The 17,947-nt window shown below is 47.0% G+C and overlaps 1 protein-coding gene across 8 annotated transcripts in view; it reads right to left on the bottom strand.

Annotated features, from left to right (window-relative positions):
• Nucleotides 1-17,947, bottom strand: part of ATP9B (ATPase phospholipid transporting 9B (putative)) — a 220,758-nt gene that overhangs the window by 60,078 nt on the left and 142,733 nt on the right. For all 8 annotated transcript variants that reach the window (XR_008998392.1, XM_057504303.1, XM_057504304.1 and 5 more), the window contains exon 13: nucleotides 679-821. Coding sequence is in view for 7 of the 8 variants with exons in the window: in XM_057504303.1 (XP_057360286.1) it covers nucleotides 679-821 (143 nt within the window). In the remaining variant the exon portion in view is untranslated. The remainder of the gene's footprint in view (nucleotides 1-678; nucleotides 822-17,947) is intronic.

The following is a 17,947-nucleotide window of genomic DNA, read 5'->3' as shown; positions in this document are numbered from 1 at the left end:
TAATAAGAATAGCGCTGAATTTTATTTGAGACATATTTTCTTTATTATGTTATATAAATCTTTTTTTTCTAGTTCATTAAGAATGATTAGATATTTAAATCATGAATCAATAACTCATGAGGGTTTTAACCTTTAGATATGGCTTTTATTACAGTACTAGATTCAAGTTGTAATTTATTTAGTGTGTTACGGATTGACAAGAATTCTTTAATGAAAAAATGGAAAAAGGTCAAACAGAATTTTGGGCATGAAATCTTAATGGGGTAAGTAGTTTATAGAATGTTGATGTTATTGTTAAATACTGAATTCACCTATCTTATTAACTATTATTTTCTTTCAGTTGCTCACAAGTATCATTCTATAATAAACAAGCAATTTTTGCTCTTAAGAAGCCATGAGAGGTGTAATAAAGACAGTTAAATAAAACAACAACTGTCAGGATGCAGAAAATTAAAGATATAGAAGTATATCATTTAAATCTCCATGAGTTTGACGTTTTGCTAGTAACTCTGGAAGTACTTGCACATCAGAAGGTGCAAGGCAGAGCGTGGGAAACTCTACATATGAATTCAGCAGTGTCACACGCACGCCCCAGGACCACACATGGGCACATGCACAGAGCTCACTTCTCGACGCTCTCTACCGCATTCAAAGGCAGACACAGACCAGGAGCCGTACCTGTTTTGTCAGTCAGCAAATACACCAGGCGCCCCAGCTCCTCCGGGATGGTGCTGGTCCGGACGACCGTGCCAGGGATGTTGTCATCCTTCATGATCATCCACCCATACGCTGCTTTGCCCATATCCAAGTTCACACGCAAACTGCCAAATGAAACCCACCGCAGCTGTTAGTGGGACCCAAACCCATACGACCCTTCCATGTTCACGTTTCCCGTATAGGCTTAATTACATGTATGCGTTATCTTTAACTTTATATGAAATAGACAATACTGGGTTTTAGACTTTATAATAAACAAATTCGTTGACATTTAAGTCAATAAATGCTTTTACACCCAGCACGTGTTGGCAGGTGACAGGGAAATAGGTGGCAGCATCCTCTTGTCCTCAGGCCTGGTTTGTGGTATTGGACAGAAGAGAAAAAGGCGGATGACTGTAAGCCCTCCCCTTCAGATACAAAGGGCCAGGGGTCAACGGAGAGTGCGTGCATGTTTAAGAGGATCAGGTGGCATCTTACTGGGAACACCTGAAATGGGTCTCGGTGTTCATCCGCTCACTTCACAAGAACACACAGGCTGCCTTCCCAGCATGGGGCGCTGTGAGGGGCAGTCCTGCAAGAATGGCCAGCAAAGGACCGCTCAGAGCAGCGGCTCCTGAGCCAGGGACGCACGACGGGAGAGGGCAGGAGGTGGGATCAGAGGCGGCAGGGCTAGAACAGCAGGGCAGTGCCTGGATCTCACAGTCCCAGGGACAGAGGCCCCTGAGGAGGCTTGGCCAGAGCCTGGGTTGCTCTGACAGCGGAACTTCTTTCTGCTGACCTGCACCCAGCTAGCTCACTGGCTTGACCGATGCACTGTGCCCCGCCCAGCGTGGTGCTCAGGCCCTAGTGCCCGGAGGGCCTGTGGCTGGAAACTGCCAACCTTCCACTGAGCAGGAGCCAGGCGTGTTCACTCTCAGACCTGCTTGTGCTGAGTTACACACCCGTGTTATGTAATTGGATGAAATGTGATTACTAATAAAATCAAGAGAACTGTTTTTCCATTTAAGTGAAATGGAACGCTTTTGAAGGACTGCATATGATGAATTGTTTTAAAAAACCATTTTTTAATGAGATGTGGGTGAGACAAAAGAATAGAAGAAATTTCAAATGGTTACAGATTCTCATACACATTTTTCTCACCATCTTAAGGAAATCCAAAGTGGAGATTACAAACGATGCACGAGGAACAGGTCTTTTTATGGGAAAGCCAGCATGGATCCTGAGAATATACACAGAAGGGCCATGGTTGTCTGTCAGGATACATTCCTATGAACTAAGTTGAAATAAAACGTACAATTCCTAAAAATTCATTTTTCTCGCTGGCGGTCTCTACGCAGCCCAGCCACGAGGGATGCGAGGCTCTGCGCCCTGTGGGCTGCCCCCGGGCGAGGCCCCATGGAGGACCCAGCAGAGCCCTCGGCTACGGCCGCTTCTGGTGGCAGCAGGACGTGCCCCGATGCAGGGAGTCTGCCAGCTTCTGCCCTGGCCCTGTGCCCGCGAGGCTGCAGCAGTCCTGCGAGGAGAGCTTCTGCCACGACCCCACAAAACCAACCTCAGCCCCGCAGGTCTCCTGCCTGGCTGCGTGCAACCTGCTGTGCATACCTGCCCTGTGTGGTGCCCCCCACACTCCGTCAACTGTATGTTCAAGTGTCTCCTCCGTGGCCCAACTTGTCTAAAACCCTGTGCCTATGGAACTCCCTGTGAACAAATCCCACGTCTGCACCTGCTCACAGCACATCCTGCCCAGGTCCTTGCCTGAGTAAAGCCAGCTGTCTCCCGGCCGCCCCTCAGGACACCGTCGTCCCCCAAGGAGGAGAGACATTCTCTGTGGACAACCCATCAGGGTCAGGGGCGAACCTCCAGGCTGCTGGCTCCCTGTCTTGATTCCGCACCCACAGTGGCACACCTGCATCAAAGCCCTCACGTCTTTGATGACCCTACTGTACACCCTAGTCTTCATGGAGAACTACAGAGTTCTCCTAAATATGAACTTAGAATATTTAGAATGCTAGAGAAATGCAAAACAAAACAGAAACAAAAATAAGATGCCATTTTTTTTACACCCAATAGATTGGCGCCCACCAAAAAACTTGAGAACAGTGTTCGCAAGGACGAGGATGTGGGGACGAGGGTTGACTAAGGCTGAAAGTGGGGTGCAGAGCCTTACAGCCACTGTACAGAGGAGAGTGGCACATGTGGAAAAACCGAAGCTGCTCCTGGGGTGTGAACCCACCTTCCACCTCCGCCAGGGGCACCCCTTGCAGGTGCACATGAGTGCCTGCAGGGCACATGTTTTCCGTGCAGCACAGATCGCACATAGAACAGGACCGTGTGCAAGAGATCTGGCCAATGGAAAACAAGTTTATGTGTAATACAATATAGGTAATGTAATACCGTTTATGAACTTGAAAAATACACAAACACCTCATGATGTTTGTGGGCTGATCATAGGCACCAGGGCCATAAAAACGAGCAGGAAGGTCCCATCCCAACTCCAAGAGTCCCCTCGGGCGACAGGAACAGACAGCAGAAGGTATGACTCCACAACACCCAGCTTCACAGGGAGGAAAGATGCGAGGCACGGACACGTATGTCCCTGACAGGTGCACGGCCTCTGTCACTATGCTCTGGACTTTTTATGTAGTTTTTAAATTTCCTAACTTACAGTTGCCTGTATAGTAAGCAGAGAAAGCTTAGAACCTAAAAAATAAATGGAGGGGGTCACCCTATCTTGGACAATTTTGTCATAATCCTACCAGAAAGGTGATACTGGCATGGATGGGGTTCTTCCAGGCTGCTCTGAGGGGGGTTCATGCGAAAATCGTGCCACTGAGGATGGACCTGATTGTGCCAGCTGTCTCAGGGCAGCTCTTCTACACACCAGCTGTGCTGCCATGTCCAAAAGTGTTCAGCTGTGTCTGATTTTTTTTTTCATACAACATTCATTTCATAGACTTTTCTATCATTCAAAAAGAACACACAAATCTTAAATGCAAAGGCAGTGACATTCGGCCAATGAGATCTAGGGCATCAAAGACTGCCCTCGGGGAGGTAGGTGCACGTCCAGCTGAAGCATCCCAACAGGGTCCAGGATGACAGAGGCGAAACACCACGCCTCGAGTTAAAGCTGAAATAACTCCCAGGAAAGGAACAGTCAGGACCAGCACTGTCGTCATAGGAAGGGCTCCGAAGGTTCTGATGAAAGAGGACAAACTACAAAGATGGGGGCCCTGGCAATGGTGGAAACGGGTGCTTGGCTCAGAGACGACGCTTTTCTACTGGAGAAATGAAAGCGTTTGTTGAAGAGGCTAGAATTTGGAGAACCAGAAAAGAAAGCATCAAAGTGACAGGGTGATCACAGTAAGGAACCTGGCACAGGCGTGGGGCATGTGGGGGGCCAGCTTTCAGGATTATTAGAGCTGATGGTTTTTTTTTTATTAAGATATCATTGATATACACTTGTATGAAGGTTTCACATGAAAAACAATGTGGTCACTACATTCACCCATATTATCGAGTCCCCCACCAGCCCACTGCAGTCACTGCCCACAACTGTAGTAAGATGCCAGAGTCACTACTTGTCTTCTCTGTGCTACACTGTCTTCCCCGTGACCCACACACACACCATGTGTGCCAATCATAATGCCCCTCAACCCCCTTCTCTCCTCCTCTCCACCCACCCTTCTGCACCCCTTCCGTTTGGGAACTGTAGTCCCTTCTTGGAGTCTGTGAGTCTGCTGCTGTTTTGTTCCTTCAGTTTTGCTTTGTTGTTATACTCCACGAATGAGGGAAATCATTTGGCCCTTGTCTTTCTCCACCTGGCTTATTTCACTGAGCATAATGTCCTCCAGCTCCAACCATGTTGTTGCAAATGGTCGGATTTGTTTCTTTCTTATGGCTGAGTAGTATTCCATTGTGTATATGTACCACCTATCTTCTTTATCCATTCATCTACTGATGGACACTTAGATTGCTTCCATTTCTTGGCTATTGTAAATAGTGCTTCAATAAACACAGGGGTGCATCTGTCTTTTTGAATCTCAGAACTGGTATTCTTTGGGTAAACTCCTAGGAGTGGAATTCCTGGGTGAAATGGTATTTCTATTTTTAGTTTTTTGAGGAACCTCCATACTGCTTTCCACAATGGCTGAACTAGCTTACATCCCCCCTAGCAGTGTAGGAGGGTTCCCCTTCCTCTACATCCTCGCCAGCATTTGTTGTTCAGTCTTTTTGATACTGGCCATCCTAACAGGTGTGAGGTGATATCTCATCGTGCTTTTAATTTCATTTCCCTGATGATTAGTGATGTGGAGCATCTTTTCATGTGCCTGTTGGCCATCTGAATTTCTTCTTTGGAGAATTGTCTGTTCATATCCTCCGTCCATTTTTTAACTGAGTTATTTGCTTTTTGGTTGTTGAGGTGTGTGAGTTCTTTATATATTTTGGATGTTAAACCCTTGTGCTGACCTCTGTTTTTACAGCAGATAGTGAGTGGAACATGGGGTACACATAAGCACCACCACTCCATCCATCTCTCCACGTAAATTTGTGGAAACCTTTTAGTCAAAAGTGAGCCACTGAGCCAGTTACCTGACGGAATTATGGCAGAACCACACGTGTCCCAGGCTCACACCTGTGCAGTGTGACACGTTGGCCTCATCCATACTCATCAATGATCAGACTTAAGACCACCCAAGTGTGCTTGAGATTCCCTATCAAAACCTGTGCCCGATTCAATTCCATCAAGAAAACAGCAGATAGGATGTCCCTGTACCACGTGGTGAAACTGGTGACATCCAGTCATTCTGACTTCCCAAAAAGGCAATTCGTATGGTTTTACCTATAAGTACACACTTGAAAAACAGACTTAAAGAGTCAAGAGTTAATGAAGAAAGTCTGTAGGTAAGCTAAAAAAAACCTAAAATGATCACAGGCTGACTCACATCTGTCCGTAGAGTTCACATCTTCAACCGACAATGACACCGACCTTTCAGACCAGTGTCTTACTACCTCTTGGCTGTTTACAGTCCTGTTAAAGTAAGGAAGCCAACTACTCTGAGGTGACAGCACTGCAAGGTGACGCTGTGGGGCAGGACGCGGCAGCCCTGGGCTCCGTCTGCGTGCTGCGCGGGAGCACCAAGGCCTGGAGGTGGGCTGGATGTGTGCAGGGCACACGACTCCTGTGCCTCCCATCAGATCCCAGGACAAAGACAACTCTTCTCCTCATCAGCCAGAGTGAGGGGCCCAGACTGGCTGGGCAGCAGGAAAGGCTCGCTGAGAGCTGGCAGGTGCCCCCCAAGTGGCTAGCGCACTGTCCTGGAAGAGTTCGGGGTGCACAGAAGCTTGGAAGAAGGGATGGGGTGGGGAGGCGGGGTGGGTTTTCCAGAGCTCAGAACCTGCTCCCGGGCGTGGGGCCGAGCGGGTCCTGAAGGCGCCCCGCCTCCCCCAGTGTCCTTCACGGTCGTGCTCTTCGTGAACGACTGACGGTCTCACAGAACCACCACTGTGACAGGCTTGTAATAATTTATTATTTCGTGAAATATTATACTACAAATAAATACCACTGGCAAACTTCAGGTTGACTACAAATACCGTTCAGAAAGTGTACAACGCAGCAGCTACCAGAGAAAAAGAGAGCAGACATGATTTCCAGGCTGGTTAGCGATAAAGCAGGCCTGCTGCAGAGCGCAGCTCAGTTCCCAGCAGAGACCTACTGAGGACCACGGCCCTTCCAGGGGGATGACGTGTAACACTCGACAGGAAGCAGAGAACGAGGTTTACTCTGATATTCACAGTATATTCTGATCAAATGTTGGTACTATCATTTGCATTTTAATGTCAAAAGTTCCTAGAAGCTCAAATTGCAAACACTAAGCTGACAGTAATTATCCCTATTATTTACCTTACTTTTTAGTACTGTTTGAATTTCCAGAATTTTAAAACCTAGACTTCTGTTTGACAAATAATATGATTTGTGAACAAAAGTATTAAGCCTAGTATTTTGAGAATTACACAACAGGATTATGAGATAACGGAGATCAGACATATTTTAAACTCATTATATTGCTAATTAGCAAGTATGATGCTGTCATCAAGGGACCCTGCGGCCGCGAACACGCTGCAGTTGCGACCTTGGCCGCCATGCAACAGGAGAAATGGGGTGAACCATCTGACCGGCCAGCGAGCTCCGGAGATGCTGCACAGAGGAATGTGGGGACCAGTTTCAGGATACAGTAAGAAAGCACTAGATCAATTTTAGAATGTGAAGTCTTTTCCAAATGGTCTCACCTTACAGCTAGAAGAGTATCTGAGGCAGTAGCTTGGACCCTGAAAAAAGCTGTGGTGTATTTTCCTTAAATATGCCACGCGATCCCATTAGGCCCACACAGCAGTTTAGATTTAAGCCCTGAGCTTCGGTGAACCGGCCCCGGGCACGCTCAGCTCCTCAGGGGATGGAGGCACCTGAGATAATTCTCATGTTTTCCTCTGCGAGTGAGACTTATATTTAGATCCTAACCTGAGCGTTAAGAAAATAATTCATTTTAATGAGAAGTTTTATCGAAAGTAATCAAGACCTTTTCCTGTAAATTGTCTTTTAAAGGAAACGCACAGATGCCATTTTATCTGGTTCTCCCCCCATTTTTCATTCTGTGATGTCTTTAACTTCTTCATGACACAGCACGGAGGGCGAGGGCTGGCAGCAGCGTGTGGCGAGGACGGCGTCAGGCCCGGGGTGGGCCGGACCTCTCTCCTGGGCCTCAGCAGCACGTGACGGGTGGAGGGCACCCTCCCTAGGACTTACCAGAATTACCTTTAAATGACTGTATATGCAGCAGGGGTTAATCTTCCCACCTCCTGCTCTTCCTGCCCAAACAACATAATGACAAACTTACTCCCTCTCCGAGAGGAGGAAACACTTCCCCACGTCAGCGACTGGCGTGACCTGCAATCACCCAAGCCAGAAACTCCGTGTCACCCTGGTCCCATTCCCCTAACTCCCTACATCCAAAATATCACCTCCTGCCAACCCACCCTGCCTTCTCCTACACCTGCTCCCCACACCCCATCAGGGGGCAGCACAGGGGGACACAGTCCCGGTTTGGTGTCTGACTTGCACTGGTCCTTAACTTCCAGACTCACTAGTTCCACCACCTTGGATCAGCGACACACCTGTCCGCCCCGAACCAGCCGCAGCACCTGAAAGACAGCGCCCCAGCGAGGCCCTCCGGGGACTGGCAGTACCACATAAAAGCAGGTACTAAGTGCCATGAGTGGAGCAGATTGTCACTGGTCTGGACGGTCTGAGAAGGTTCCAGGGCAAAGGCCCCGAGCTGAAGGAGAAAGGCCAGCCGCATGTCTGTACCCCGCAGGGAAGGCAGGTCGTCAGCGGGGCCCCAGGGCTCAACAAAGGCAGAGAGACACCCAAGTGCGCTGGGTCCATTTGATTTGCATCCTCTGCCACATACCCAAGTATGTAGAACAGAAAACCCAGTAAGGTATGAAAAACAGTTTAAATTAGTCTGACCAAAATTCCAAATCACATTATTAAGGTTTTGAATGGGAGTAGGAGGACTGGGAATTTGAAATAGTGTTTTAGGTGTGGAGCATCGGTGTTCAAGGTGGGATGAGCCTGAGAGCTGGTGGCTGTGGGACGGGCGAGGGTGTCCGTGGACCTGCAGCCCCGCGGAGGGCTCTGTGCCCCAGGCACCCACCCTGTCTTCAGGGGGGCCACCTTCTTGCCTTCTGTGTACACTGATGCCAGCCCATTTTCTCGGGACCCACACAAGCAAATATCCACCAGAGATCAAAGACTGGAGTGAACAGAGGCAAAGAAATTCAGGGCTTCTTTAACATTCAGAATTGTTTCAGGCTTTTGTGAGGGGGGCCCCACAAACACTGCATCCCCTGGAGCTGGGAGGAGCCTGCGTGTGTGTGTGCGCTTCACAGGGAACACTCGGCATAGCAGCACACACATGCACATACGTATTAGCAGGGGGAAAGTCAAATACTTTGTGTCAATATGAAAAGGATAAATATCCCTATTAAAAGGTAGCACTTCTTTCAGTTTATAAATAAAAATACTAGTTATATGCAACTTAAGAGATACTCCTTAAAATAAAATACCTCCAAAAGTCTAAGACTAAGCGATAGCAAACGTCGATAAGGCAGGCCCCCCAAATCATGCGGGTGGTGGTGGGGCCAGGACAGTGACAAGGCCGACCAGGCAGGAGGGAAAGGATGACGAGTCTGAGAGGCAGAGACCAGGCGCCGCTGCAGGGCCCGGCTCCACTCGCTCAGGCGGACCGGAGGCTCCGGGGAGAGATCCGCCTGCCTCCGGGGCCACGGGGGCGCCAGGAGGCCGGCCCACAGCACGCACAGGGCCGGCAGCGAGCAGGCTCCCCGGGGGTTTCCCTGACTGTGTAACTGAGGTGGCGGAACCTGAGCCTGAGGCGTCCGACGCCGGCCGTGAAGCCGGGCAAGGCGGCTCTGGCAGGGGGCGAGGCGGGCCCAGAGGAGCGCAGGCTGACGGACGGTGGGGGGACGTGTCCTGAAGGGCAGGCGCTCTCGCTCCAGCCACAGCCCAGCAAGCTGCCTGGCTAATCCTCCTCATGCCCATTTGATACACTGATAAATTCCCCCTTTAACTTGTACTTAATAATTTAAAAACTGCATCTATAGATAAAAAACCTTTTATGAAAAAAATACCTTAGCCTAATTAAAAGGCAAGTGAGATAGTAAATATACTTGCAAACATTGAAGAGCTACTCATTATTGTATCAAAAGCCAAAGCAAACTGACACGAGGGGGCTGTGACAAGGGCCAGCAGGTCCGGCGGGCTGTCCGGGGCACGTCCCCCGCTGTCAGCACATGAGGGGGGCGCAGGAGCCCTGCCTGCGGCTGCAGCAGCAACAGGCACAGGACCAGACGCAAGCCCAGCTCCCCGACCCCACGGGGCTTAGCCTCTCTGCCGCCAAGCTGGGCACCAACTTTCACAGACCAGGGTGATGACTGTTGGCATTTTTACAACTTCTAATTCCAAACTAGTTTAGGACTGATATGCAGCAGCCACACAGGACAGAGGGCTCCTGGGCACCCTTCGCCAGCCTCTCTGGTGGGAGCATCTCACAGGACCACAGCACAGGCAGCTCCAGTGCAGGCCGAGGTTTACACACTCTCTGCGCAACGTGCCCCAAGGGCTGAGCCGCGTCACCACCTCGTCCCGGGGCAGCGGGTCCCGTGGAGATGCGAGGGCTCGGTCAAGCGAGGACGCCCTCAGGTCGTCCTCAAGAGGGAGGCAGACCCACCCCGGGAACTGGGCAACCACTTATTTGTTCCCCATCACTGTAATTTTGTAGCTTCAGAAACATTCCACAAACTCCCGAGCTTTCGTATGTATCAGTTTATTCCTTTTTCTCAGTGGATCGCATTCATTGCAGAACACGGCACAGTTTATGTATCCAGCTGACATTTTCTTAAAAGCCTGCATTTACCAAGTTTTCTATGACACAGCTGTACTTTGTTATTAGAGAAAGCCTACTGTGTTGTCAAGGATAAAGCTCATCATGTTTGGGACTTCAAAAATCTACCCTTGGAAAGTACTGCTGTAGAAGTTCATCAGCTGTTTTTATGCAAACTCTTTTATATAAAAATTGTAAGTGAGTTCTGTGATTTTGGGTAGTGGTGGTCTATTTCATTTGGACCAATGTTCCCACTGAAAACAGTAAGAAACACTGCATAAACTATGCTGCATAAAGTTCTTAAATAGAACTGGCTAGACACTGAGGAATTTCTGGGCTAAATCCACATCAGTTACCAGAGCGGTGGGCCCACAGACTCCTCTGCCCGAGGCCGCCTGCCAACCCTGGGGCTTTGAACTTTCTCTCCAGGTGTCCACCTGTCAGGGGAGCAGAGCAAAGACCAGCACCAAGAGAGCGTGATGCCTCCTTCCCACACGCACGGGTCCATGACACAGCATGGAAGTCAGCAAGGCCTCCTTCACACACCCGCTCAGTGAGACAGGCAACCCCTCAAACCGGGGAGAACTGAAGTCCGTGAGCCTGCATGTGGAGACAGAGCAGGGATCACTTTCCTTAGATGAGTCAGTGACTCAGATCAACATGTTCCAAGACAGGTGGTACGCCCCAGCCTGCAGAAGCAGCACGTGCATGTGTTGTGGAAAAACATACTGTCATCTTTGATCTCAAGGGGTTTCTATGATTGACTTCTTACATACAATTGCCGAACAAATAAACCAAAGCAAACACAACCTCACCACAAAGCACACAGTCAAACAACAAACCATAAACAAGAGCCAGAGGGAAAAAATATGGAGAAAAAACCGGCGACGGCATCAGACGTCACACGTGACAAACACAAACCACGGAAGGAGGAAAAGGAGAAACCAAGTCCAGGGAGGACGACTGACAGACGCTGTGCTCGCGTCCCCAACACTGGGGGCACAGGGGGGCAGAGGTGGTATGAAGACAATGGCCGAGATTTTCTAGAATAAAAGCGAGAAGCCCACTACAGACCTAAGAAGACATGGAATCCAGGCATCACATGTGACGGGACCTCTGCGCAGGCCTGTGACAGCGGAGCTAGAGTGCAGTGCTGACGGCGGCCCTGAAGACAGCGGCTGGCATTCAGAAGATGACTTCTGACCAGCCCCGAGGGGAGGCGGCGGCACAGAACCCACGCAGGTGACGCTGCTCTTCAAAGGAAGCCAGGCAGAATCTAGAGCACTGCCATCAAAGACCAGCACAGAACAAAACTGAAGGATGAGTTTCTGACAAGGAAAATCACTCTGCAGGGAAGGTCTGAAGCGCAGAGAGAGATGAAGCACAAAAACAGGATGACCCCAGACAAGCATGAAACATGATCACTTTGGGGCTTACAAAAAACTAGAATTAAAATTAAAGTAAATGACAAAAAAGATCAGAAAGGGTAAATGGAGTTAAATACTGCTAAGGTGACATGACTAACTTTAGACTTTGATAAATTTAGAATGTTTTTAATTTCTAGGATAACTACTAAAAAACAGAAACTACTTATAAAACTTCCAAACTACTAGAGAAAAAAGTGTAATTAAAAAGAATAATAAATAAAACGGTAAGAAAGGAGAAAAATATAGAAATAGAAGCACAAAATAAAACAATAGATTTCAACTAAAACTGTAACAGCATCACTTCTGTATGCTCTAAATAGCCAAGAACCATCAGAGCAGATAAAATTAAACTTCATGCTATCTACAAGAGATATACATAAACACACAGAGAAGTTGAAAGTACAAAGATGTAAAAAGACATGCTAAGCAAATTAAAGCCAGCTGGCATTCCTATAGTAATATAAAACAAAGTAGAATTTAATGCAAAAAGCTTTAGCAGAGATAAAGACAGTCACTTTATAATGAGGAAATGCTTAATTCAGCAGAAATATATGACAACTTAAATTTGTATACATCCAATGTCAAAGTCACAAAATATACAACAGGAAGAATAAAAGAATTCGCAAAGTGATGGAGATTTTACCACATGTCTCAGCAACTTTAACACAACTCAAGTTAAAAAAGGCACAGAAAAGAGTCAGTACGGGGACAGAGAAACTGAAAGACAAGATTAAGAACCTTGAGCTGATGGACATGCATAGACTGTGATCAGCAACTCAGAACCCAAGCTCTCCGCATGTGCACAGAATTCACAGGAATCACCTGACTCCTGGGTCCTGTAACTGGTCTCCACAAATTCCACAGATCTGAAATAACAAAAGGTATGTTCTCCAACAATGAAATTAATGAAATGTGGACAAAGACATATGAATATGAACATAGACATAACTAGAAAATGAAAATGTGTGTAAATTAAGAAGTAACTTTGTAATAACCATGGGTCAAAGAAGAAATCACAGTGGAAATTAAAAAACATTCCATACTTGGCAACAGCAAAAATACTACATATGAAAGAAAACTTTCGGGATGCAGCCAAAGTAATACTTATATGGAAATATCTGGCCTCAACTGCCTATATTCAAAAAGGAAAAAAAAGCTGAGAACAAGTGAATTAAGCATCTACCTCAAGAAGGCAGGAGGAGGAAAGCAAGGCGCCGCTAACACAGCAGAGCTCACAGCACAGAGGCTCGTGAGGCCGACTGCATTTCCCAGGACTGCTGGAGGCGGCCCGCGGGGAGGCTGCCCAACAGGGAAAGTGAAGGGGCAGAAGCACCAAGAACGAGAACACTAGCGGCACAGGGCCTGCGGTGTGAACGAGACATGACGGGAGTGCACGATGGATGGACGTCTGTGCATTAATATTTAAGTGCAGTTGACACATTTCTTGAAAACCGTAACTTTGCAAAGCTGACTCAAGAAGAAATAAAAAACTTGAAATCAAGTCTCCTCATTACTTAAAGTTCACTATTCACTATAACAATTTAAGGAATATATTTAACCTATCAGAGAAATCAACTTTGTCAGACATCTTTCCACAGTGAGAAGTTGAGGCTTACATGGCCTCACTGATATGCACATGCCCAAGGGATAAATAATTATAATTTAAGGTAAATTGTTTTAGAGAAGAGAAAATGAGAGGAGACTTGCGGATGTGTTTTATGAGAGTGGTATAATCTTGCTACCGAACAGCAAAGGAAGGGCACGAGAAGGGAAGTTTTAAGTCAATCTCACTTATGTAAACCACACAAAAATGTCACAAAAAATACAGGCAAATGGAATGTAGTAATACACAAAAGACATGATTAAGCTGCTTTTCTCCCCCAAAGAGTACACGGTAGGTATGACATTAAGAAGTCAACCAATGCAATTTACCATATTAAAATATTAAAGAAGAAAACTAAAGATGAAAAGTCATCTCAACAGATTTAGCAGAAATATTTTAAAAACTATTGCATGATTTAAAAACATTTAGCAAACCAGGAATAGAAAAGACTTCCTTAATATATTTAAGGATTTCTATAAAAACTTAGAGCACACTTAAGGATGAAATGTTGAAAGTTTTGCCTCAGTGGGAAAAAAAAGAAGAATGCCCATTATCATCACCTCTACCTTAACACTGTGCCCGAAATGTCCGCTATGGTGACAAGGAAAGGAAACCAAAGGTGCGATCCTTACTGATGTTATGATTACCTATAAGGAAATCCAGTGAGCTCTAGGTTAATAATTACCAAAACCAATGGATTCAGTACGTTTACAGCAATCAATTTTATTTTATACCAGCAACAAATACATAGGAAATACTTCTTCCAAAAATAGTATTTACAACAGCATTTAAAAAATACCAAGTATCTAAGAATAGCCCTAACAAAAGTTGTACAAGATTACTACAAAGAAACTTTTCAAACTCAGAGATATTAAAGCCCTAAAAAATTAAGAGATGCCAGACTCATGGTTTGAATATTTCACTATCAAGTGCCAACGGCCAAGGAGAACCAAGGCCCTCTTAAAGATCACGAGGAAGACGGACTTACTCGGCAAATCCCGACTTACCATAAAGGGATGTGATTCTGTTTGTTACTTGGTCAGGAAGAGAGAGACCAGGGGACAAGCAGGGGCCCAAAACAGACCTGTGCATGTGTGAACACTTGGTGTATGGTGGCCAAGACAGGGGGGCTGGATCACTGGCCAGAGTCTTTTCTGTAAAGAACGAGAGGATAACCTGTACGGAAATCAGTACGTGAACACTGGAGTTCACACCATAAGAAAAGACGACAGCATTTCCCATGGTCAAGATGAACCTGATGAGCTTGTGGAAGTTAATACAGGACAGCTTCATCATTCTGGATTAGAGAAGATTTCCTAAATATGTACAGAGAGGGATAACCAACAGCAGAAGATTTATAAATTTGACTACGTGAAATCAACAACTTCTCTTTGCATAATTTCACCACTGGGCAAATATAATTTAAGCTACAAATTGGGAAAGACTATCAGCAAATCATGGAACCAAAAAGAACTAACACCCAGAACCCAGAAGTAACTGTAGGCTGCCTGGCAGGACAGGTTCTACAGGCCCCCAGCTGGAGTGCCCCTCCACGCTCTGGCCTCAGCCATTCTCCTGGCGCCCAAGGACAGCCACACCTGCAGCTGGGCAGCTCTATCAGCCCTCTCCCTGCCTTGATTTGGGAGTATAACAGGCTTCTCTCATTCTGTCCTGCCCGTTCCTCCCAGTTCAAGCTGGCAGGGTTTCCCCTTGATACATTCTCAGGATCTCTGTGGGTTCTGTGTACGCCCGGGGGTCCACACCACCAGATAGAGGCTCCTCCACAGACCTCTCCTAGATAACCCCGTCTATTCCTGGCTTTTGCTGAGACGGTGGAGCATCAATACATCACACACCTAATCACTTCAGCAAAACACTGCCCAGCCACAGCCTTGGTTTTCTCTCCTGTGTATGCTTTCCAAAGACTCTTCCAATGTTGGCATCTTTTGCAATCTGGATAGGCTGCTAATTGCCCAAATCATCAATACCTGAACTTCATTCCTAGGTCTAAGGCTGAACACATTCTGCTCCCCAAGCATTCTACCTGGAAAATGATGACTTACAAAGTATGTCACAGGTCAACACAACTTTTAAAGCATCACAGAAAGGGTACCTGACCTGTAAGTAACTTGAGTTTTCCTTCAATAAACTGTCAGGAAAGAAAACTCAACTTCCAAATTCTGAAGCAAATCTTGGAACTGTGTCACCTGCCACTTTCAATACCCCAGCCCCCGTCTGCTGCAAGAGCGGTGCTCCGAGCAGGCCCCATGTGTTCCTGCAGGCGGGCAGCTGGCGGAATGAGAGTGTGAGCATCTCACTGGCAAGCCTCCTCCACTCCCTGGCTTGGCTGCCCGACGTGTGATGCGAGGAAAACCCTGCCTTCCAAACCACAATGCCCATCAGCTTTAGTGTGTTAGACAAGGAAGTTCTTCCATGTTTCTCAGAAGGGATGCAGTTTCCACTGTCAAACACCATTTTGCCTGCTGCCCCAGAATGCCTCATGCGAGGACCAAAATCCCTCTGCCCTCACACTGAGACGGCCTCTTGGGCTGGATTCCAGCTGGCATGTCAGGCGGCACTTTGAAGAGCATGGGCAGAAGAGGCACAAAGACAGAGCCGGTGACTGTGCCCCCAACCGCACAGCTCTGACGCGCCAGGTACCCTATCGCTGGCTTCTTTGTTAGGACTGATAAAACCATCTAGAAACAGGTGTCAGTTATATGTAACCTACTTGTAATATTTTCCTTGAATGACAAACTGTACCAGGTGACTCAGAAATATTTTATTCTATAAAGAATTTCTACAAAACAGCTTAACTTTCCTAAAATTGAAAAGCCTTTTTAACAGTGTTAGGTCAGTAGAAGAAAAGGCACTTTCCAGAAATGCACACTGCAAAACTAAAAAGTATTTTAACACCTATCCTTTTTTAAATTCAAAAGCATATTTAGCAAATGCTAAAATGTACTGTTTTCATTTTTATGGAAACTTTGCAAAAGGACAACTAACTTGGTTAAATAAAATGTGGACCTTAATGCCCTAAACCAGTGTCCTACATTTTTCACATTTTACAGTTTTCACCTGCTCAAACTCTCTAATTGCAATCTCAGACCCTGGAAAATGAGGTAAGTATTCTGCTGAAGTAGGCATAAGGTATTTTGGAAGTAAATGGAGGTGCAGTTATAATTCTGCCTAGTAAATGTCTGCGAAGTTGACGGACCATGTTAAATATAAAATTGTTGGCTGAGAAACAGAACAAGATAGACTTGCAGAAAGCATGGCACCTTCCTCATTTTGTAGGCAGACGTTTTAAAAGGATATACAGACTAAAAAAAGGATGTGTGTGTGAATGCTGGTATATTTACACAAAGATAAATATGCACATTCATATTTATAAGGCTGAATGTGTACACACATCTGAAAGGCTTTAAAGAACTTGCCAAACTTAGATTATAAATAATACTTCCTTCTCATTATTAGGTATTACCTAATATTTTACTATAAACACAGATAATTGAAATTAGAAAAATAATGAAAATTGGTTTTAGTTAAAAAATGCTTATATTAGCTTTCATAACTACAATTGATTTTTCCTGTCAATTTGATAGTGAAAAAGTGTCAATCTCTTTATGTTGTTATTTTAATGAAGAAAGAAAGAAACTGAAGACAGTCCATAGAAATAAAATATTTCATTTAAGGAAGTATAAAAATCTGGATATTGTTCAATGGCCTCCACTCGTCAAAAACAGACGCGCCCTGAAAAAAAGAAGGAACAGTTCTCACTAGGCCTGCCTGTGCGACAGCAGCAGTCACGCAGGGAGCATTTCAGAACCCACAAAGCAACTGAAATGAAAAGAAACAAAACTGAGGAAAGCAATGAAAAAACGCTTGGGAATCCCCACGAAAACGTGTTTGCTTGACAAATATGGGATCGGAAGCCTTCCGTTGGCATTTCGGAGCGACAGCAGAGCGGCCAGCAGCGAGCGCGTGCCCTGCGGGTCCCTGCGGACACGCGGCCAGGGCGGGGCTCCCGAGGGGCCGCAGGAGGAGGAGCCCGCATGGAGCGGGCGTCCCAGCCTGTGGACGGCGCTGCATGCCCCAGGCTGACAGAAGGGACGTGGGTGCTGGGCAGGACACGCGGCCTTTTCTTTCCACGGGCGGTTACAGGCTCACTTGTCGCAAGGCCTGCGTGTAGGCCCTGGATTTAAAGTGGCCAAAATTAGGGCCCGGGAGCCCGTGTGGACGGCACCAAGGTCCCGGACAGCAGGTAAGGCCTGCAGGACTGGGTGACTGAATAGCGAGAATGAGGCAAGGGCAGTTTCAAGAGCTACTTTCAGATAAAAGAAGCCCAGTGTACAGTGACCTGCACCAGGCCCGGAGTCACACTATCGAAGCCTGGCAAACAAGGGTCGGCACGGTGACTGGCAGCTGGTGACACGGGCCTGGCCTGTCACTGCACCCGCACGGCGGCCTGGCTAGGGACCCAGCAAAGAGGAGAGGAAGGGGGGGCCTATGCCCGCAGGTGGCTGAGCGCAGCCTGGGAGCCACCCCACGGGCCCCACGTCTGAACGGGGACCTTCGGGCGAGACTAGTAAGCACGGCCACACTGTCTGCCGCCACCTCCTGAGTCTCCGGCCACAAAGACGATGTCCCAGAGCCCGCATGTGGCACTCAGCACTTGGCACATGTCTGTGGGGTAAGTGTGAGGATGTGAGGACACCCCCAGGGGGTGAGGAGCCCCAGCA

Source organism: Manis pentadactyla, chromosome 6 (genome assembly GCF_030020395.1).
Source record: "Manis pentadactyla isolate mManPen7 chromosome 6, mManPen7.hap1, whole genome shotgun sequence".
In the NCBI taxonomy this organism is placed as follows: domain Eukaryota; kingdom Metazoa; phylum Chordata; class Mammalia; order Pholidota; family Manidae; genus Manis; species Manis pentadactyla.
Note: the sequence above shows the minus strand (reverse complement) of the source record. Positions and strands in the feature narration are given on the sequence as shown.